The 24,283-nt window shown below is 39.7% G+C and overlaps 1 protein-coding gene across 1 annotated transcript in view; it reads right to left on the reverse strand.

Moving 5' to 3' along the window:
- The window catches only part of ATRX (ATRX chromatin remodeler), a 783,199-nt gene that overhangs the window by 400,964 nt on the left and 357,952 nt on the right, over window positions 1-24,283 (reverse strand). The window contains exon 14 of the mRNA XM_053714433.1: window positions 11,161-11,257. Within this exon, the coding sequence (XP_053570408.1) occupies window positions 11,161-11,257 (97 nt within the window). The remainder of the gene's footprint in view (window positions 1-11,160; window positions 11,258-24,283) is intronic.

Below are 24,283 nucleotides of genomic sequence, written 5' to 3' on the forward strand. Positions count from 1 at the left end.
AAAAAACAGATTTAAGCAACTGCCAAGTGGAAAAATGGTGCCCAAACATTTATTCACTCAGTACCTCAGCAAATGAAAACGATTTTACATTCCAGCAAAAACGTTAAACATAATCTCTAGTTATTAAACAGCTTTATGTACTTCTTACAGTGTAATTCTAGTGAAGTACCATTCCCCAGAATACTGAAGTGTAAAGTATACATACATGACATTATATCGGTATGGCAGGATTTTCTCATCAATTCCATTGTCAGAAAATAAAAACTGCTACATACCTCTATGCAGATTCATCTGCCCGCTGTCCCCTGATCTGAAGTTTACCTCACTCCTCAGATGGCCGAGAACAGCAATATGAGCTTAACTACTCCGGCTAAAATCATAGCAAAACTCTGGTAGATTCTTCCTCAAACTCTGCCAGAGAGGTAATAACACACTCCGGTGCTATTTTAAAATAACAAACTTTTGATTGAAGATATAAAACTAAGTATAATCACCATAGTCCTCTCACACGACCTATCTAGTTGCTGGGTGCAAGAGAATGACTGGGAGTGACGTAGAGGGGAGGAGCTATATGCAGCTCTGCTGGGTGAATCCTCTTGCACTTCCTGTAGGGGAGCAGTTAATATCCCAGAAGTAATGATGACCCGTGGACTGATCACACTTAACAGAAGAAATAAGATTTACTTACCCCAGGACACTCATCTACATATAGTAGATAGCCAAACCAGTACTGAAACGAGAATCAGCAGAGGTAATGGTATATATAAGAGTATATCGTCGATCTGAAAAGGGAGGTAAGAGATGAATCTCTACGACCGATAACAGAGAACCTATGAAATAGACCCCTTAGAAGGAGATCACTGCATTCAAATAGGCAATACTCCTCACATCCCTCTGACATTCACTGCACGCTGAGAGGAAAACCGGGCTCCAACTTGCTGCGGAGCGCATATCAACGTAGAATCTAGCACAAACTTACTTCACCACCTCCAACGGAGGCAAAGTTTGTAAAACTGAATTGTGGGTGTGGTGAGGGGTGTATTTATAGGCATTTTGAGGTTTGGGAAACTTTGCCCCTCCTGGTAGGAATGTATATCCCATACGTCACTAGCTCATGGACTCTTGCTAATTACATGAAAGAAATACACTTTTATAAGAGTATGTATCTCTATTAATAAGCCTGATACCAGTCGCTATCACTGCATTTAAGGCTTTACTTACATTACCTCGGTATCAGCAGCATTTTCTAGCAAATTCCATCCCTAGAAAAATATTTTAACTGCACATACCTTATTGCAGGAAAACCTGCACGCTATTACCCCTCTGAAGTTACCTCACTCCTCAGAATATGTGAGAACAGCAAAGGATCTTAGTTACTTCTGCTAAGATCATAGAAAACGCAGGCAGATTCTTCTTCTAAATACTGCCTGAGATAAACAGTACACTCCGGTACCATTTAAAAATAACAAACTTTTGATTGAAGAAATAAACTAAGTATAAAACACCAGTCCTCTTACGAACTCCATCTTAGTTGAGAGTTGCAAGAGAATGACTGGATATGGCAGTGAGAGGAGGAGCTATATAGCAGCTCTGCTGTGGGTGATCCTCTTGCAACTTCCTGTTGGGAAGGAGAATATCCCACAAGTAATGGATGATCCGTGGACTGGATACACTTAACAAGAGAAATACCTGTAACTGTGCCAAACACCGACTTATCCTAGTGAAAAACCAAATAAGGTGATACAGATAACAATGCAGACAATTCGGAAATCCTCATGGCTGAAGAGATAGCCAGAAGAACAAGAACATTCCAAGAAAGGAGCTTAATGTCAAGTTTATGCATTGGTTCAAAGGCGGAAGACAGAAGAATCCTCAAAACCATATTAAGATTTGAACCAATCAGCCAAATGCAAACGAGCCTGAATAAAAGCTTGAACTTTCGTCAGACAAGTTATTTTTCTATGAAACCGCACTGAAAGAGCAGAAATCTGACATTTTATCAAACTAGCAGACCTTTGTCCAATCCCCCCTTAAGAAATTCCAAAATACAAAAAAACCTTACAGAATGCCAAGAATAGCCTCTAGCACACCATCAGGACAAATAAGATTCTCCACATCTTGTGGTATATTTTTCTTGTTTATAAGCTTGGATCAAGGTCCAAAAATCCTCTTTGATAGAGACTCAATAGTTCAACCGCCAAGTAGTTAAACAGAGATTTAAGATTTTGATGAAAGAAAGGACCATGCACCAACAGATCTGGTCAAATCTGATCTACATACCAAGTCCTGCCTGGCCCACAAGAGCTATGAGAATAGCCAAAGTCTTTTGTTTTGACAGGTGAGCTAGTACCGTGGTAGAAGAACAATTGGAGGAAAGATATACACTAGATGGTAATTACTCAGAGCTGTCAACACATCCACTAGATCTGCCAGAGGAACCCTCAACCTTAAAGGGACAGTAAACACCAGAATTTTTGTTGTTTAAAAAGGTAGATAATGCCTTTATTACCCATTCCCCAATTTTGCATAACCAACACAGTTATAGTAATATACTTTTTACCTCTGTGATTACCTTGTATCCATGCCTCTGCAAACTGCCCCCTTATTTCAGTTCTTTTGACAGACATGCATTTTTAGCCAATCAGTGCTTGCTCTTAGGAGCTTCGAGTGCCGGAGCTCAATGTTATCTATATGAAACACATGAACGCCTTCTAGTGGTGAAAAACTGTCAAAATGCTTTCCGATTAGAGGCAGTCTTCAAGGTCTAAGAAATTAGCACATGAACCTCCTAGATTTAGCTTTCAACTAAGAATACCAAGAGAACAAAGCAAAATTGGTAATAAAAGTAAATTGGAAAATTGTTTAAAATGACATGCCCTATTTAAATCACGAACTATTTTTGTGACTTTACTGTCCCTTTAAGCTGTACCAAGGAAGCTTGTGATTCAGATGGGATGCCATCAGATCTATCTCCAGCCAACCCCAGAGATCCAACCAGCTAGTGTAAATTTCCCAGTTTAGTGACCATTCCCCCGGATGGAGAGCTTGACAACTCAGTTTGCTTCACCGTTGTCCACTCCAGAAATGTAACACTAATGACTCTCCACCCAAGTCAGGATGTGAGAGACTTCCTGCATCACTAGAGGACTTTGCATGCCCACTGATGATTTATGTAAAACACTGTTGTGATATTGACCAAATAGAAGCGAATGAAAGGAAACACTTTCAGTTGAAGCCAAGCTAGAAGAGCCTTAAATACTGCTCCGAGTTCAAGAATATTGATGGGTAAAAGGGCCTCCTGAAGGGACCAAACACCCTAAAGACTACCACAGCCCAACAGATCTGAATGGTTTCCATTCCATCGCCTCACTATGCAAAGCTGCAGCAAAAATAGATAGAAACTCGCAAACTGAATTGCATCTGAGGCCGACACCATCAACCCTATTATCTCCATGCACTGTGCCACATAAGACAGCTGAATAGATGCAACTTCTGAAATACCGAATGTAACTTGAGCTTCCGTTGGTCTGTCAGAAAAAGTCTCATCTCTTCTGAATCTATGAAGAGTCCAAAAAATAAAAAAAACTCTCCTGCTGGGAACTAATGAGCTCTTGGGCACATTAACTTTCCACCCGTGTGTGGCTGAGCAAAATGTAAAGAGGGAGCTTGAACCAAGATATCATCCAAGTATGTGGCCACTGATACACACTGAGCTCTGATTATTGCCAAAAGAGCTTGTAACACTTTGGTGTAAACACTGGACTCTTGCTAAACTAAACGGCAGGCCTGCAAACTGATTATGCTTGTCCAGAAAAGCAAACTTAAGTAATGTGTGATGGTCCGAGTGAATTGGGATGTGAAGATATGCACCTACATAAGTCTATTGTTGTCATGAATTGGTCTAAAACTACCAGAGGCAGAAAAAGACCTTATTGTCTCGATTTAGAATGAAGATGCCCACAAAAACCTGTTCAGATTCTTTAAATCTAAGATGGTTTAAAAATTCATTTTTTTGCCAATATAAACAGATCCTCAGCTATCTAATTAAAGACGACTCGCATGCTGATCTACCGTGCACTGTTGCTTCAGACGAGTAACTGTGTGAGCAAAGGAAGGAGCTGCACACAGAGAGAGCGCTATATTGGCGGTAAAAATATCCTAAATCCCTAAGGCCTCCCATACCACAAGCTGCAGACGCCTTCACTGTACATGGCCGGGTGGCTATATCCCCTCCTCCGACACAAACAGTGCAGAGAAACAACCTCCGGTGTGGCAGTATTGAAAGGGAAAAATTTGCCCAAATAGGGAAATGTCTCATTGTGACGCCTTTCCTCTGGCTGTATGATAAAGCATACCCCAAAAGGAATGCTTAACCAAGAGACAATCTAAGCCTCTAAAGCAGTATACAAACCATAGTTAAGCGACTGTGCCAGAAATAGTTACATAGCCCAAAGCCCTCTACCTGGACTAAGTCCCTTCAGAGCCATCTCCCACCATCCTACAGGTTCAACCCATATTCCCAGGATGTCAGGTGGGGAAAACATAATTTAAGTAAGAACTTACCTGATAAATTCATTTCTTTCATATTAGCAAGAGTCCATGAGCTAGTGACGTATGGGATATACATTCCTACCAGGAGGGGCAAAGTTTCCCAAACCTTAAAATGCCTATAAATACACCCCTCACCACACCCACAATTCAGTTTAACGAATAGCCAAGAAGTGGGGTGATAAGAAAAAAGTGCGAAAGCATATAAAATAAGGAATTGGAATAATTGTGCTTTATACAAAAAAACATAACCACCACAAAAAAGGGCGGGCCTCATGGACTCTTGCTAATATGAAAGAAATGAATTTATCAGGTAAGTTCTTACATAAATTATGTTTTCATTCATGTAATTAGCAAGAGTCCATGAGCTAGTGACGTATGGGATAATGACTACCCAAGATGTGGATCTTTCCACGCAAGAGTCACTAGAGAGGGAGGGATAAAATAAAGACAGCCAATTCCTGCTGAAAATAATCCACACCCAGAATAAAGTTTAATGAAAAACATAAGCAGAAGACTCAAACTGAAACCACTGCCTGAAGTACTTTTCTACCAAAAACTGCTTCAGAAGAAGAAAACACATCAAAATGGTAGAATTTAGTAAAAGTATGCAAAGAGGACCAAGTTGCTGCTTTGCAAATCTGATCAACCGAAGCTTCATTCCTAAACGCCCAGGAAGTAGAAACTGACCTAGTAGAATGAGCTGTAATCCTTTCAGGCGGAATTTTACCCGACTCGACATAGGCATGATGAAATAAAGATTTCAACCAAGATGCCAAAGAAATGGCAGAAGCTTTCTGGCCTTTTCTAGAACCGGAAAAGATGACAAATAGACTAGAAGTCTTTTGGAAAGACTTAGTAGCTTCAACATAATATTACAAAGCTCTAACAGCATCCAAAGAATGCAATGATTTCTCCTTAGAATTCATAGGATTAGGACATAATGAAGGAACCACAATTTCTCTACTAATGTTGTTAGAATTCACAACCTTAGGTAAAAAATTCAAAAGAAGTTCGCAGCACCGCCTTATCCTGATGCAAAATCAGAAAAGGAGACTCACAAAAAAGAGCAGATAATTCAGAGACTCTTCTGGCAGAAGAGATGGCCAAAAGAAACAAAACTTTCCAAGAAAGTAATATAACGACCAAAGAATGCATGGGTTCAAAAGGAGGAGCTTGAAGAGCCCCCAGAACCAAATTCAAACTCCAAGGAAGAGAAATTGACTTAATGACAGGTTTTATACGAACCAAAGCTTGTACAAAACAATGAATATCAGGAAGATTAGCAATCCTTCTGTGAAAAAGAACAGAAAGAGCAGAGATTTGTCTTTTCAAGGAACTTGCGGACAAACCTTTATCTAAACCATCCTGAAGAAACTGTAAAATTCTCGGTATTCAAAAAGAATGCCAAGAAAAAAGATGAGAAAGACACTAAGAAATATAAGTCTTCCAGACTCTATATATATCTCTCTAGATACAGATTTACGAGCCTGTCACATAGTATCAATCACAGAGTCAGAGAAACCTCTTTGACCAAGAATCAAGCGTTCAAACTCCATACCTTAAAATTTAAGGATTTGAGATCCTGATGGAAAAAAGGACCTTGCGACAGAAAGTCTGGTCTTAACGGAAGAGTCCACAGCTGGCAAGAGGCCATCCGGACAAGATCCGCATACCAAAACCTGTGAGGCCATGCTGGAGCTACCAGCAGGACAAACGAGCATTCCTTTAGAATCTTGGAGAATACTCTTGGAAGAAGAACTAGAGGCGGAACGATATAGGCAGGATGACACTTGTAAGGAAGTGATAATGCATCCACTGCCTCCGCCCGAGGATCCCGGGATCTGGACAGATACCAGGGAAGTTTCTTGTTTAGATGAGAAGCCATCAGATCTATTTCTGGGAGTTCCCACATTTGAACAATCTGAAGAAATACCTCTGGGTGAAGAGACCATTCGCCCAGATGCAACGTTTGGCGACTGAGATAATCCGCTTCCCAATTGTCTATACCTGGGATATGAACCGCAGAGATTAGACAGGAGCTGGATTCCGCCCAAACCAAAATTCGAGATACTTCTTTCATAGCCAGAGGACTGTGAGTCCCTCCTTGATGATTGATGTATGCCACAGTTGTGACATTGTCTATCTGAAAACAAATGAACAACTCTCTCTTCAGAAGAGGCCAAGACTGAAGAGCTCTGAAAATTGCACGGAGTTCCAAAATATTGATCGGTAATCTCACCTCCTGAGATTCCCAAACCCCTTGTGCCGTCAGAGACCCCCACACAGCTCCCCAACCTGCAAGACTTGCATCTGTTGAGATTATAGTCCAGGTCGGAAGAACAAAGAAGCCCTCTGAACTAAACGATGGTGATCTGTCCACCATGTCAGAGAGTGTCGTATAATCGGTTTAAAGATATTAATTGAGATATCTTTGTGTAATCCCTGCACCATTGGTTCAGCATACAGAGCTGAAGAGGTCGCATGTGAAAACGAGCAAAGGAGATCGCATCCGATGCGGCAGTCCTAAGACCTAAAATTTCCATGCATAAGGCTACCAAAGGGAATGATTGTGACTGAAGGTTTTGACAAGCTGATATCAATGTTAAACTTCTCTTGTCTGACAAGGACAGAGTCATAGACACTGAACCTATCTGGAAACCTAAAAAGGTTACCCTTGTCTGAGGAATCAATGAACTGATTGGTAAATTGATCCTCCAACCATGATCTTGAAGAAACAACACAAGTCGATTCGTATGAGATTCTGCGAAAATGTGAAGACTGAGCAAGTACCAAGATATCGTCCAAATAAGGAAATACCAAAACCCTGTTCTCTGATTACAGACAGAAGGGCACCGAGAACCTTTGAAAAAATTCTTGGAGCTGATGCTAGGCCAAACGGTAGAGCCACAAAACTGGTAATGCTTGTCTAAAAAGAGAATCTCAGAAACTAAAAGTGATCTGGATGAATCGGAATATGCAGATATGCATCCTGTAAATCTATTGTAGACATATAATGCCCTTGCTAAACAAAAGGCAGGATAGTCCTACAGTTACCATCTTGAATGTTGGTATCCTTACATAACGATTCAATATTGATAGATCCGGAACTGGTCTGAAGGAATTGACCTTCTTTGGTACAATGAAGAGATAGAATAAAACCCCAGCCCCTGCTCCAGAACTGGAACTGGCATAATTACTCCAGCCAACTCTAGATCTGAAACACATTTCAGAAATGCTGAGCCTTTGCTGTGTTTACTGGGACACGGGAAAGAAAAAAATCTCTTTGCAGGAGGCCTTAACTTGAAGCCAATTCTGTACCTTTCTGAAACAATGTTCTGAAACCAGAGATTGTGAACGGAATTGATCCAAATTTCTTTGAAGAAAACGTAATCTGCCCCATACCAGCTGAGCTGGAATGAGGGCCGCACCTTCATGGGTACTTAGGAGCTGGCTTTAGGTTTCTATAAGGCTTGGATATATTGCAAACTGGAAATGGTTTCCAAACTGAATACCGCTCCTGAGGATGAAGGATCAGGCTTTTGTTCCTTGTTGTGAGGAAAGGAACGAAAACGATTATTAGAGCTAAATTTACCTTAGATTTTTTATCCTTTGGTAAAAAAGTTCCCTTCCCTCCAGTAACAGTTGAGATAATAGAATCCAACTGAGAACCGAATAATTTATTACCCTGGAAAGAAAAGGAAAGCAAAGTTGACTTAGAAGACATATCAGCATTCCAAGTTTTAAGCCATAAAGCTTTTCTAGCTAAAATAGCTAGAGACATCAAATCTAATGATATCAAAAGATGGTATCACAAATAAAATTATTAGCATGTTATAGAATAATAATAATGCTATAAAATTATGATCTGTTACTTGTTGCGCTAAAGCTTCTAACCAAAAAGTTGAAGCTGCAGCAACATCCGCTAAAAATATAGCAGGTCTAAGAAGATTACCTGAACATAAGTAAGCTTTTCTTAGAAAGGATTCAATTTTCCTATCTAAAGGATCCTTAAATGAAGTACTATCTTCCGTAGGAATAGTAGTACGTTTAGCAGGAGTAGAGACAGCCCCATTAACCTTAGGGATTTTGTCCCAAAAAACTCTAATCTGTCAGATGGCACAGGATATAATTGCTTAAACGTTTAGAAGGAGTAAATTAATTACCCAAATTATTCCATTCCCTGGAAATTACTTCAGAAATAGCATCAGGGAGATTAAACACTTCTGGAATAACTACAGGAGATTTAAAAACCTTATTTAAACGTTTAGATTTAGTATCAAGAGGACCAGAATCCTCTATTTCTAATGCAATTAAGACTTCTTTAAGTAAAGAACGAATAAATTCCATCTTGAACAAATACAAAGATTTATCAGCATCAACCTCTGAGACAGAAACCTCTGAACCAGAAGAACCATTATCAGTATCAGAATGATGATGTTCATTTAAAAAATCATCTGAAAAAAGAGAAGTTTTAAAAGACTTTTATGTATACTAGAAGGAGAAATAACAGACATAGCCTTCTTAATGGATTTAAAAAATAAATTCTCTTATGTTATCAGGAACACTCTGAAAATTAGATGTTGACGGAACTGCAACAGGTAATGTAACAGTACTAAAGGAAATTTTATCTGCATTAATAAGTTTGTCATGACATGCAATACAAACAACAGCTGGAGAAACAGATACCAAAAATTTATAGCAGATACACTTAGCTTGGTAGCTCCAGCACCGGGCAGCGATTTTCCTGAAGTATCTTCTGACTCAGTTGCAACGTGGAACATCTTGCAATATGTAATAGAAAAAACAACATATAAAGCAAAATTGATCAAATTCCTTAAATGACAGTTTCAGGAATGGGAAAAAAATGCCAGTGAACAAGCTTCTAGCAACCAGAAGCAAAAAATAATGAGACTTAAATAATGTGGAGACAAAAATGACGCCCATATTTTTTAGCGCCAAATAAGACGCCCACATTATTTGGCGCCTAAATGCTTTTGGCGCCAAAAATGACGCTACATCCGGAACGCCGACACTTTTTGACGCAAAAAAACGTCAAAAAATGACGCAACTTCCGGCGACACGTATGACGCCGGAAACAGAAAAAAAATGTTTGCGCCAAAAAAGTCCGCGCCAAGAATGACGCAATAAAATGAAGCATTTTCAGCCCCCGCGAGCCTAACAGCCCACAGGAAAAAAGTCAAAATTTTTTAAGGTAAGAAAAAATGATTGAAACAAATGCATTATCCCAAGTATGAAACTGACTGTCTGAAAATAAGGAATGTTGAACATCCTGAGTCAAGGCAAATAAATGTTTGAATACATATATTTAGAACTTTATAAAAAAGTGCCTAACCATAGCTTAGAGTGTCACAGAAAATAAGCTTACTTATTTACCCCAGGACACTCATCTACATGTTGTAGAAAGCCAAACCAGTACTGAAACGAAAATCAGCAGAGGTAATGGTATATATATATATAAGAGTATATCGTCGATCTGAAAAGGGAGGTAAGAGATGAATCTCTACGACCGATAACAGAGAACCTATGAAATAGACCCCGTAGAAGGAGATCATTGCATTCAAATAGGCAATACTCTCCTCACATCCCTCTGACATTCACTGCACGCTGAGAGGAAAACCGGGCTCCAACCTGCTGCGGAGCGCATATCAACGTAGAATCTAGCACAAACTTACTTCACCACCTCCATAGGAGGCAAAGTTTGTAAAACTGAATTGTGGGTGTGGTGAGGGGTGTATTTATAGGCATTTTAAGGTTTGGGAAACTTTGCCCCTCCTGGTAGGAATGTATATCCCATACGTCACTAGCTCATGGACTCTTGCTAATTACATGAAAGAAAAAAACATATGCCCTGTCCTCTCCAGTCACTGACAACTGGGGACTTACTTGGGAATGCAGGTGATGTGCACATGGAGGCGGATTGGGAACTTCCCAGTGATACCAGTGCTTTAGATATCCATCCTTTCCCTCTCTACCTTGGAGCAGTCCAATAAGGGAGAAAATTGAAATCTTCACAACACCTCTATCCTTGCCCTATCCTTGAAAAGGCAAAGAACTACTGGGAGAGAGAGGGAAGTGGGGTGGATATTTAAAGCTCTGGTTTGGGGTGTCTTTGCCAGGTTAAGTATTTTCAAAGAGAAAAGTTGTGGACTCGCAATCATTAAAAATATTTATTTAGAAAAAAAAATTTTTTTTTAATTTTATATATAATCCCTATGAGGCGAAAAAATGTGTCTCTACTAATACTCCTAATACATCCCTAGATACATCAAACACTGCACTCTGAGGGGAAATGGGCCTCAAGCCAGCCTGAGATCACCTCTCACTGAAGAATAAAATGCACATCATCATTCTTCACATTCTTCCAGCAGAGGCAAAGTCAAAACTAGTTTACTAGTGAGGTGGGAGGGGTTTTATAGAGCTCTTGGGGTTTGGTGATCTTTGCTTCCTCCTATTTTTAGGAAGAGTAATTGACAGGAATAATGGTTCGTGGACTCTCGCCACCTGTATGAAAGAAATCCCAGATTGTTAAAACTCTTACATGGGTTGCTGATGAATTTAGACAAAAGTGGGATTATTTTTGCCAAGTACCTTGCTGTCACTGGAGGAGTCCTGAACTTTAATCCGTCGTCTTTTCTTCTTCTGTTTGTAGCTGCGTTGGTTCTCTTCTGCTTCTTTCTTTGAAGACCTAAAATATTGGATTGTAAACATTAAAGAACATTGTCATATATCTAAAAGAAAGCAATGAACAGCTATTTTAAATAATTTAATGTGAATTGAATGAAAATATAACCTATAAGACCAAAGTTTGTCTACTTTAGGCATAAACCATACTTTAAGACTAAAATTTATGCTTAGCCGATAAATTATTTTCTTTCTGAATGATGGTCCACAGTCCTCTATAACATACAGGATATATTTCCTGCCACTAGGAGGAGGTCGAAAACCAATAGAGCTTAAAATCTCCAATCCTTAAACCTATAGCAGAGTAGAAAACAGGAAATATATAGGAAGAAAAGATGAAGCAGGGTCTGTAGAGGTGTCATTAGAACTCTCGCCCAAACATTGAAATGGACGGGGCCTGTGGGCCATCATTACGAAAGAAAATAATTAGGTAAGCATACATTTTGTTTTCTTTCATAAAATGATGGGGGTCCACAGTCCTCCAAAACATATGGAATACCTGGTTAACAGTTGATGTGGTAGGGCTGTTCACGGCTATTCCTCATACCATTGGGATACAAGCGGTTAAATATTTCATGGACTCTATCACTCATTCCCCTGATTTAAAGGAGTGTATTCTGCATGTTTTGGCCTTTTTAATCCATCATAATTTTTAATTCAAGTTTTTTTCTATCTCCAAAGACAGGGGACAGCCATGGGGGCGAAGTTTGCCCCCTCCTATGCCAACCTCTTTGTGGGGTGGTAGGAGCTGTCCCATGTTTTTGGTGATAAAAACCATGAAAGGAGCATATCTCCATGTATAAGATATCTTGATTTGATTTTTGTTTGGTCCAGATCTGCAGAACAAGCAGAACTCTATACTGACTAAACGCAAATGCATGTAACCTTAAATTTACTTTTACCTGGGATAGATCCACTATACCATATTTGGATCTACAGTTAAAAGGGGATCCCCTAACTGGGACTATCTCCTCAGTTTATATAAGAAAACCCATTGCATCCAACACGCTCTTGCACGCACGTAGTCTACATCCTAAACACTGTCAGTTTAGCATTGCCAAAGGTCAATTTGACTAAAGCGTAATTGCTCTTTCTGAAGACCTAAAGCAATGTCTACTCCAAAAGGGGCTACCCCTCAGGTATGATTGAACGGGCATATAACGCAGTCAAAGAGATTGATAGACAAAGCCTTTTAAAGTCCAAAAAGCTCACTGACAATAAATATAACAATAAGCTAATGTCTGTGACCACATTTTCTTCCCAGTACAAAGAATTGCAAAATTGTTAAAAATAAAATACATCTCCCGATCATACTTGGCAATGAGATCCTTGAACCATGTGTTAGGGAAGGATGTAATTTCATTAGCAGGAGAAATAAAACACTAGGGTATTTACTAGCCCCTAGTATTAATTGGGGTAAGAAGAACTTTGATAATCAGTCATATTGGCATACATGTAAGGGACATGTGAAGTGTGGTTGAAAAACTTGCAAAGCCTGTAAACACACAGCTGTGCGCAAAACTTTTCAATCTCTATCTACCCAGAAAGTTTACACTTTAGACAACTGTACTAACTGTAGGACTAAATTCGTTGTGTATCTCGCTTGGTGTGAGATTTGTAGGTATCAATATGTAGGTTGTACTATCAGAGAAACACACAAACGGATTTGTGAGCATCTCAACAATATTGATAACTCCAATCATTGTTCAGCCCTGGCCTCACATTTAATAAACCTACATCAACCTTTAACAAACCATTCTAAATGGTGCATAATTGAAATTTAAAAAAACAGAGAGAGGTGGACACATCCATGCCATCATAGCCAAAAGAGAGGCCTATTGGATTTTTACTCTCAGAACCAGAGTTCCTCTAGGCTTCAATATTGATTCAGATATTATAAACTTTTGGCAGTGATGGATTATAAATGTTTTTTCCATACGACTATTTTCTCCCTTAGTATCTTTCGGTGTCTTTTTACTTTGCAAATTTGTGATTATAAATGTGCATTTGGTATGTTGACTATCACTGGTTGAGCACTAGGTTGGTATACATTCTACTACCTTGATAAGTTATTAGTGTTAATAAGTCGTATTCTGATTTACAAACTGTGCATCTAAAAGTCTTAATACATTCAATATGCTAAATTGTATGTTAAAAACATTTTCTGTAACATTGTCCGTTTCCTAGTAAGCTTTATCTACCTATTTACTATACATGGAATATGTCAGTGATTTGCTGGCATTTTATGTGTATATACGATTGTGTGTCAAATGTAGGTTATGTCATATGCATGCTAGATATCTATATATATTGCTTTGCTTTCATATGATCATTTGCACAAAAAATTGTGGTAGAATATACCCCTTTAACAATCGTGGGTTGTCTGTCACCCTATCCAGTTGCAGTGTTAGGCTTAAAATAGGTGTACTAGTACAGGTGGAGCATCAGCAGTCTATGATTAAGGCGTGACAGCTAAAACGCGTAATATTGTCTCCACCTTGCGTTTTTACCTGTTTCCTAACCTGCATTAAAGAGATTAACTTTTACTCCTCCGTGCCCATCGTCTGTTTGTATATGGGATTAATACCCAAGCAAAAGGTCTGTTACGGAAAGGGTTAAAAAAAAAAAATTGCCCATTCTTATTTAGCCGACACTGTGGCCTGAAGGCCTTTCTGGCCAAAAGCTATAAATTTGAAATCTTTAGTAGCTTGGAGATAGAATTACCAAGTGCTGATTACATCAATATTATGTAATAGCCACTACTTAGAGTTAGCATGATCTGAACACAATGAAGGAACAATAATTTCTTGATTGGTATTTTCCAGTTAAAACTACCTTAGGAAAAAAAACATATTTAGTACAAAGTATAGCCTTCACCTTGTGAATAATTAGAAATGGAGAAACACAAGACAAGGTTGACAACTCAGAAACTCTCCATGCTGAAAAGATTGCTAATAGTAAGATTACTTTACAAGATAACGGTAGATATCAATTGAATGCATTGGTTCAAAAGAAAAACCTTGTAATACAAAGAGAACTAGATTCAGATTCCAGGGAGGAGAAATAGGTTTCACAACTGGCCTAAATCTAACATCTGGACAAAAGTCTGAACCTAAGGAAGTTTAGCCAACTTCCTATGAAAATGAAAACAAAGCAAAAATTTGACCTTTTAGAAAATTAGCGGACAAAACCTTGTCAAGGAAATGCTGTAAAAACGGAAGGATTCTAGGAATCTTAAAGGAATACCAAGAAAAAACATAATTTATGTAAGAACTTACCTGATAAATTAATTGCTTTCATATTGGCAAGAGTTCATGAGCTAGTGACGTATGGGATATACAATACTACCTGGAGGGGCAAAGTTTCCCAAACCTCAAAATGCAATCACCACACCCACAATTCAGTTTAACGAATAGCCAAAAGAAAGGAGTAAAAAGCATCAACAAAGGAATTTAGAAATAACTGTGCTTTATACAAAAAATCATAACCACCATAAAAAGGGTGGGCCTCATGGACTCTTGCCAATATGAAAGAAATTAATTTATCAGGTAAGTTCTTACATAAATTATGTTTTATTCCATGTAATTGGCAAGAGTCCATGAGCAAGTGACGTATGGGATAGCAATACCCAAGATGTGGAACTCCACGCAAGAGTCACTAGCGAGGGAGGGATAAAAATAAAAACAGCCATTTTCCGCTGAAAAAATAATCCACAACCCAAAATATAAATTTAATCTTTAAATGACAAGAAAAACTTTAAACATAAGCAGAAGAATCAAACTGAAACAGCTGCCTGAAGAACTTTTCTACCAAACACTGCTTCTGAAGAAGCAAATACATTAAAACTGTAGAATTTAGTAAATGTATGCAAAGAGGACAAAGTTGCCGCTTTGCAAATCTGATCAACCGAAGCTTCATGTTTAAAAGCCCACGAGTGGAGACTGATCTAGTAGAATGAGCTGTAATTCTCTGAGGCGGGGTCTTACCCGACTCCAAATAAGCTTGATGAATCAGAAGCTTTAACCAAGAAGCCAAGGAAATAGCAGAAGCCTTCTGACCTTTCCTAGGACCAGAAAATAAAACAAATAGACTGGAAGTCTTCCTGAAATCTATAGTAGCTTCAACATAATATTTCAAAGCTCTTACCACATCCAAAGAATGTAAGGATCGTTCCAAAGAATTCTTAGGATTAGGACACAAGGAAGGGACAACAATTTCTCTACTAATGTTAGAATTCACAACCTTAGGTAAAAATTGAAATGAAGTCTGCAAAACCACCTTATCCTGATGAAAAAACATAATTTATGCTTACCTGATAAATTTATTTCTCTTGTAGTGTGTTCAGTCCACGGGTCATCCATTACTTATGGGATATATTCTCCTTCCCAACAGGAAGTTGCAAGAGGATCACCCAAGCAGAGCTGCTATATAGCTCCTCCCCTCACATGTCATATCCAGTCATTCGACCGAAACAAGACGAGAAAGGAGAAACTATAGGGTGCAGTGGTGACTGGAGTTTTAATTAAAATTTAGAACTGCCTCAAAAAACATAATTTATGTAAGAACTTACCTGATAAATTCATTTCTTTCATATTAGCAAGAGTCCATGAGCTAGTGACGTATGGGATATACATTCCTACCAGGAGGGGCAAAGTTTCCCAAACCTCAAAATGCCTATAAATACACCCCTCACCACACCCACAATTCAGTTTAACGAATAGCCAAGAAGTAGGGTGATAAAAAAAGTGCGAAAGCATATAAAATAAGGAATTGGAATAATTGTGCTTTATACAAAAATCATAACCACCACAAAAAAAGGGCGGGCCTCATGGACTCTTGCTAATATGAAAGAAATGAATTTATCAGGTAAGTTCTTACATAAATTATGTTTTCTTTCATGTAATTAGCAAGAGTCCATGAGCTAGTGACGTATGGGATAATGATTACCCAAGATGTGGATCTTTCCACACAAGAGTCACTAGAGAGGGAGGGATAAAATAAAGACAGCCAATTCCTGCTGAAAATAATCCACACCCAAAATAAAGTTTAATGAAAAACATAAGCAGAAGATTCAAACTGAAACCGCTGCCTGAAGTACTTTTCTACCAAAAACTGCTTCAGAAGAAGAAAATACATCAAAATGGTAGAATTTAGTAAAAGTATGCAAAGAGGACCAAGTTGCTGCTTTGCAAATCTGATCAATCGAAGCTTCATTCCTAAATGCCCAGGAAGTAGAAACTGACCTAGTAGAATGAGCTGTAATCCTCTGAGGCGGAGTTTTACCCGACTCAACATAGGCAAGATGAATTAAAGATTTCAACCAAGATGCCAAAGAAATGGCAGAAGCTTTCTGGCCTTTTCTAGAACCGGAAAAGATAACAAATAGACTAGAAGTCTTACGGAAAGACTTAGTAGCTTCAACATAATATTTCAAAGCTCTAACAACATCCAAAGAATGCAACGATTTCTCCTTAGAATTCTTAGGATTAGGACATAATGAAGGAACCACAATTTCTCTACTAATGTTGTTGGAATTCACAACTTTAGGTAAAAAATCAAAAGAAGTTCGCAACACCGCCTTATCCTGATGAAAAATCAGAAAAGGAGACTCACAAGAAAGAGCAGATAATTCAGAAACTCTTCTGGCAGAAGAGATTGCCAAAAGGAACAAAACTTTCCAAGAAAGTAATTTAATGTCCAATGAATGCATAGGTTCAAACGGAGGAGCTTGAAGAGCCCCCAGAACCAAATTCAAACTCCAAGGAGGAGAAATTAACTTAATGACAGGTTTTATACGAACCAAAGCTTGTACAAAACAATGAATATCAGGAAGAATAGCAATCTTTCTGTGAAAAAGAACAGAAAGAGCAGAGATTTGACCTTTCAAGGAACTTGCGGACAAACCCTTATCTAAACCATCCTGAAGAAACTGTAAAATTCTCGGTATTCTAAAAGAATGCCAAGAAAAATGATGAGAAAGACACCAAGAAATATAAGTCTTCCAGACTCTATAATATATCTCTCTAGATACAGATTTACGCGCCTGTAACATAGTATTAATCACAGAGTCAGAGAAACCTCTTTGACCAAGAATCAAGCGTTCAATCTCCATACCTTTAAATTTAAGGATTTCAGATAATGATGGAACAAAAGGACCTTGCGACAGAAGGTCTGGTCTTAACGGAAGAGTCCACGGTTGGCAAGAGGCCATCCGGACCAGATCCGCATACCAAAACCTGTAAGGCCATGCCGGAGCTACCAGCAGAATAAACGAGCATTCCTTCAGAATCTTGGAGATTACTCTTGGAAGAAGAACTAGAGGCGGAAAGATATAGGCAGGATGATACTTCCAAGGAAGTGATAATGCCTCCACTGCCTCCGCCTGAGGATCCCGGGATCTGGACAGATACCTGGGAAGTTTCTTGTTTAGATGAGACGCCATCAGATCTATTTCTGGAAGTTCCCACATTTGAACAATCTGAAGAAATACCTCTGGGTGAAGAGACCATTCGCCCGGATGCAACGTTTGGCGACTGAGATAATCCGCTTCCCAATTGTCTATACCTGGGATATGAACCGCAGAGATTAGACAGGAGCTGGATTCCGCCCAAACCAGAATTCGAGATACTTCTTTCATAGCCAGAGGACTGTGAGTCCCTCCTTGATGATTGATGTATGCCACAGTTGTGACATTGTCTGTCTGAAAACAAATGAACGATTCTCTCTTCAGAAGAGGCCAAGACTGAAGAGCTCTGAAAATTGAACGAAGTTCCAAAATATTGATCGGTAATCTCACCTCCTGAGATTCCCAAACTCCTTGTGCCGTCAAAGATCCCCACACAGCTCCCCAACCCGTGAGACTTGCATCTGTTGAAATTACAGTCCAGGTCGGAAGCACAAAAGAAGCCCCCTGAATTAAACGATGGTGATCTGTCCACCACGTTAGAGAGTGTCGTACAATCGGTTTTAAAGATATTATTTGAAATATCTTTGTGTAATCCTTGCACCATTGATTCAGCATACAGAGCTGAAGAGGTCGCATGTGAAAACGAGCAAAGGGGATCGCGTCCGATGCAGCAGTCATAAGACCTAGAATTTCCATGCATAAGGCTACCGAAGGGAATGATTGTGACTGAAGGTTTCGACAAGCTGAAATCAATTTTAGACGTCTCTTGTCTGTTAAAGACAGAGTCATGGACACTGAATCTATCTGGAAACCCAGAAAGGTCACCCTTGTCTGAGGAATCAATGAACTTTTTGGTAAATTGATCCTCCAACCATGATCTTGAAGAAACAACACAAGTCGATTCGTATGAGATTCTGCTAAATGTAAAGACTGAGCAAGTACCAAGATATCGTCCAAATAAGGAAATACCACAATACCCTGTTCTCTGATTACAGACAGAAGGGCACCGAGAACCTTTGTAAAAATTCTTGGAGCTGTAGCTAGGCCAAACGGCAGAGCCACAAACTGGTAATGCTTGTCCAGAAAAGAGAATCTCAGGAACTGATAATGATCTGGATGAATCGGAATATGCAGATATGCATCCTGTAAATCTATTGTGGACATATAATGCCCTTGCTGAACAAAAGGCAAGATAGTCCTTACAGTTACCATTTTGAATGTTGGTATCCTTACATAACGATTCAATATTTTTAGATCTAGAACTGGTCTGAAGGAATTCTCCTTCTTTGGTACAATGAAGAGATTTGAATAAAACCCCATCCCCTGTTCCGGAACTGGAACTGGCATAATTACTCCAGCCAACTCTAGATCTGAAACACAATTCAGAAATGCTTGAGCTTTCACTGGATTTACTGGGACACAGGAAAGAAAAAATCTCTTTGCAGGAGGTCTCATCTTGAAACCAATTCTGTACCCTTCCGAAACAATGTTCTGAATCCAAAGATTGTGAACAGAATTGAACCAAATTTCTTTGAAAAAACGTAACCTGCCCCCTACCAGCTGAGCTGGAATGAGGGCCGCACCTTCATGTGGACTTAGAAGCAGGCTTTGCCTTTCTAGCAGGCTTGGATTTATTCCAGACTGGAGATGGTTTCCAAACTGAAACTGCTCCTGAGGATGAAGGATCAGGCTTTTGTTCTTTGTTGAAACGAAAGGAACGAAAACGATTATTAGCCCTGTTTTTACCCTTAGATTTTTTATCCTGTGGTAAAAAAGTTCCTTTCCCACCAGTAACAGTTGAGAAAATAGAATCCAACTGAGAACCAAATAATTTGTTACCCTGGAAAGAAATGGAAAGTAGAGTTGATTTAGAAGCCATATCAGCATTCCAAGTCTTAAGCCATAAAGCTCTTCTAGCTAAAATAGCTAGAGACATAAACCTGACATCAACTAATAGTATCAAAAATGGCATCACAGATAAAATTATTAGCATGCTGAAGAAGAATAATAATATTATGAGAATCATGATCTGTTACTTGTTGCGCTAAAGTTTCCAACCAAAAAGTTGAAGCTGCAGCAACATCAGCCAATGATATAGCAGGTCTAAGAAGATTACCTGAACACAGATAAGCTTTTCTTAGAAAGGATTCAATTTTCCTATCTAAAGGATCCTTAAACGAAGTACCATCTGACGTAGGAATAGTAGTACGTTTAGCAAGGGTAGAAATAGCCCCATCAACTCTAGGGATTTTGTCCCAAAATTCTAATCTGTCAGACGGCACAGGATATAATTGCTTAAAACGTTTAGAAGGAGTAAATGAATTACCCAATTTATCCCATTCTTTGGAAATTACTTCAGAAATAGCATTAGGAACAGGAAAAACTTCTGGAATAACCACAGGAGATTTAAATACCTTATCTAAACGTTTAGAATTAGTATCAAGAGGACCAGAATCCTCTATTTCTAAAGCAATTAGTACTTCTTTAAGTAAAGAACGAATAAATTCCATTTTAAATAAATATGAAGATTTATCAGCATCAATCTCTGAGACAGAATCCTCTGAACCAGAAGAATCATCAGAATGATGATGTTCATTTAAAAATTCATCTGTAGGGAGAGAAGTTTTAAAAGATTTTTTATGTTTACTAGAAGGAGAAATAACAGACATAGCCTTCTTGATGGATTCAGAAACAAAATCTCTTATGTTATCAGGAACATTCTGCACCTTAGATGTTGAAGGAACTGCAACAGGCAATGGTACTTTACTAAAGGAAATATCTGCATTAACAAGTTTGTCATGACAATTAATACAAACAACAGCCGGAGGAACAGCTACCAAAAGTTTACAGCAGATACACTTAGCTTTGGTAGGTCCAGCACTAGACAGCGATTTTCCTGAAGTATCTTCTGACTCAGATGCAACGTGAGACATCTTGCAATATGTAAGAGAAAAAACAACATATAAAGCAAAATTGATCAAATTCCTTAAATGACAGTTTCAGGAATGGGAAAAAATGCCAAAGAACAAGCTTCTAGCAACCAGAAGCAATGAAAAATGAGACTTAAATAATGTGGAGACAAAAGCGACGCCCATATTTTTTTAGCGCCAAATAAGACGCCCACATTATTTGGCGCCTAAATGCTTTTGGCGCCAAAAATGACGCCACTTCCGGAACGCCGACATTTTTGGCGCAAAATAACGTCAAAAAATGACGCAACTTCCGGCGACACGTACGACGCCGGAAACGGAAAAGATATTTTGCGCCAAGAAAGTCAGCGCCAAGAATGACGCAATAAAATGAAGCATTTTCAGCCCCCGCGAGCCTAACAGCCCACAGGGAAAAAAAGAGTCAAATTTTTGAAGGTAAGAAAAAATGATTAATTCAGATGCATTATCCCAAATATGAAACTGACTGTCTGAAAATAAGGAATGTTGAACATTCTGAGTCAAGGCAAATAAATGTTTGAATACATATATTTAGAACTTTATAAACAAAGTGCCCAACCATAGCTTAGAGTGTCACAGAAAATAAGATTTACTTACCCCAGGACACTCATCTACATGTTTGTAGAAAGCCAAACCAGTACTGAAACGAGAATCAGCAGAGGTAATGGTATATAAATAAGAGTATATCGTCGATCTGAAAAGGGAGGTAAGAGATGAATCTCTACGACCGATAACAGAGAACCTATGAAATAGACCCCGTAGAAGGAGATCACTGCATTCAAATAGGCAATACTCTCCTCACATCCCTCTGACATTCACTGCACGCTGAGAGGAAAACCGGGCTCCAACTTGCTGCGGAGCGCATATCAACGTAGAATCTAGCACAAACTTACTTCACCACCTCCATAGGAAGCAAAGTTTGTAAAACTGAATTGTGGGTGTGGTGAGGGGTGTATTTATAGGCATTTTGAGGTTTGGGAAACTTTGCCCCTCCTGGTAGGAATGTATATCCCATACGTCACTAGCTCATGGACTCTTGCTAATTACATGAAAGAAAAAGACAGGGCGGGCCGTGGACTGAACACACTACAAGAGAAATAAATTTATCAGGTAAGCATAAATTATGTTTTCTCTTGTTAAGTGTGTTCAGTCCACGGGTCATCCATTACTTATGGGATACCAATACCAAAGCTAAAGTACACGGATGATGGGAGGGACAAGGCAGGAACTTTAAACAGAAGGAACCACTGCCTGTAGAACCTTTCTCCCAAAAACAGCCTCCGAAGAAGCAAAAGTGTCAAATTTGTAAAATTTTGGAAAGGTATGAAGTGAAGACCAAGTTGCAGCCTTGCAAATCTGTTCAACAGAGGCCTCATTCTTAAAGGCCCAGGTGGAAGCCACAGCTCTAGAGGAATGAGCTGTAATTCTTTCAGGGGGCTGCTGTCCAGCAGTCTCATAGGCTAAACGTATTATGCTACGAAGCCAAAAAGAGAGAGAGGTGGCCGAAGCCTTTTGACCTCTCCTCTGTCCAGAATAAACGACAAACAGAGAAGAAGTTTGCCGAAAATCCTTAGTTGCCTGTAAGTAGAACTTCAGGGCACGGACTACGTCCAGATTATGCAAAAGACGTTCCTTCTTTGAAGAAGGGTTAGGACATAATGATGGAACAACAATCTCCTGATTGATATTCCTATTAGAAACAACCTTAGGTAAAAATCCAGGTTTAGTACGCAAAACTACCTTGTCTGAATGAAAAATCAGATAAGGAGAATCGCAATGTAAGGCAGATAACTCAGAGACTCTTCGAGCCGAGGAAATAGCCATCAAAAACAGAACTTTCCAAGATAAAAGCTTAATATCAATGGAATGAAGGGGTTCAAACGGAACACCCTGAAGAACTTTAAAAACCAAGTTTAAGCTCCACGGAGGAGCAACAGTTATAAACACAGGCTTAATCCTAGCCAAAGCCTGACAAAAAGCATCAATAACCGACTCCGAGAAACCACGCTTTGAGAGAATCAAGCGTTCAATCTCCATGCAGTCAGCCTCAGAGAAATTAGGCTTGGATGGTTGAAAGGACCCTGAAGTAGAAGGTCCTGCCTCAGAGGCAGAGACCATGGTGGACAGGACGACATGTCCACTAGGTCTGCATACCAGGTCCTGCGTGGCCACGCAGGCGCTATCAGAATCACTGATGCTCTCTCCTGTTTGATCCTGGCAATCAGACGAGGCAGCAACGGAAACGGTGGGAACACATAAGCCATGTTGAAAATCCAAGGGGCTGCTAGTGCATCTACCAGCACCGCTCCCGGGTCCCTGGACCTGGATCCGTAACAAGGAAGCTTGGCGTTCTGGCGAGAAGCCATGAGATCCAGTTCCGGTTCGCCCCAACGAAGAATCAGTTGAGCAAATACCTCCGGGTGAAGTTCCCACTCCCCCGGGTGAAAGGTCTGGCGGCTTAGAAAGTCCGCCTCCCAGTTCTCCACGCCTGGGATGTAGATCGCTGACAGATGGCAAGAGTGAGACTCTGCCCAGCAAATTATCTTTGAGACTTCTAACATCGCTAGGGAACTCCTGGTTCCCCCTTGATGATTGATGTAAGCCACAGTCGTGATGTTGTCCGACTGAAATCTGATGAACCTCAGTGTTGCTAACTGAGACCAAGCTAGAAGAGCATTGAATATCGCTCTTAATTCGAGAATGTTTATTGGAAGGAGTTTCTCCTCCTGAGTCCATGATCCCTGAGCCTTCAGGGAATTCCAGACTGCGCCCCAGCCTAGAAGGCTGGCATCTGTTGTTACAATTGTCCAATCTGGTCTGCGAAAAGTCATTCCCTTGAACAGATGAATCGAGACAACCACCAGAGGAGAATCTCTGGTCTCCTGGTCCAGATTTAGTAAAGGGGACAGATCTGAGTAATCCCCATTCCACTGACTCAGCATGCATAATTGCAGCGGTCTAAGATGCAGGCGCGCATATGGAACTATGTCCATTGCCGCGACCATTAAGCGGATTACTTCCATGCACTGAGCTACTGATGGGCTTGGAATGGAACGAGGGACACGGCAAGCATTTAGGATTTTTGATAAGCTGGACTCCGTCAGGTAAATCTTCATCTCTACAGAATCTATAAGAGTCCCTAGAAAGGGAACCCTTGTGAGTGGTAACAGAGAACTCTTTTCCATGTTCACTTTCCACCCATGCGACCTCAGAAATGCTAGAACTATCTCTGTATGAGACTTTGCATTTTGAAAACTTGACGCTTGTATCAGAATGTCGTCTAAGTACAGAGCCACCGCTATGCCTCGCGGTCTTAGTACCGCCAGAAGCGAGCCCAGAACCTTTGTAAAAATTCTCGGGGCCGTAGCTAACCCGAAGGGAAGAGCTACAAACTGGTAATGCCTGTCTAGAAAGGCAAACCTTAGGTACCGATAATGATCATTGTGAATCGGTATGTGAAGGTAGGCATCCTTTAAATCCACTGTGGTCATATACTGACCCTCTTGGATCATGGGTAGGATGGTTCGAATAGTCTCCATTTTGAATGATGGAACTCTTAGGAATTTGTTTAAGATCTTTAGGTCCAAGATTGGTCTGAAGGTTCCCTCTTTCTTGGGAACCACAAACAGATTTGAGTAAAATCCTTGCCCTTGTTCCGTCCGTGGAACTGGGTGGA

Source organism: Bombina bombina, chromosome 1 (assembly GCF_027579735.1).
Source record: "Bombina bombina isolate aBomBom1 chromosome 1, aBomBom1.pri, whole genome shotgun sequence".
NCBI classification, from domain to species: Eukaryota; Metazoa; Chordata; class Amphibia; order Anura; family Bombinatoridae; genus Bombina; species Bombina bombina.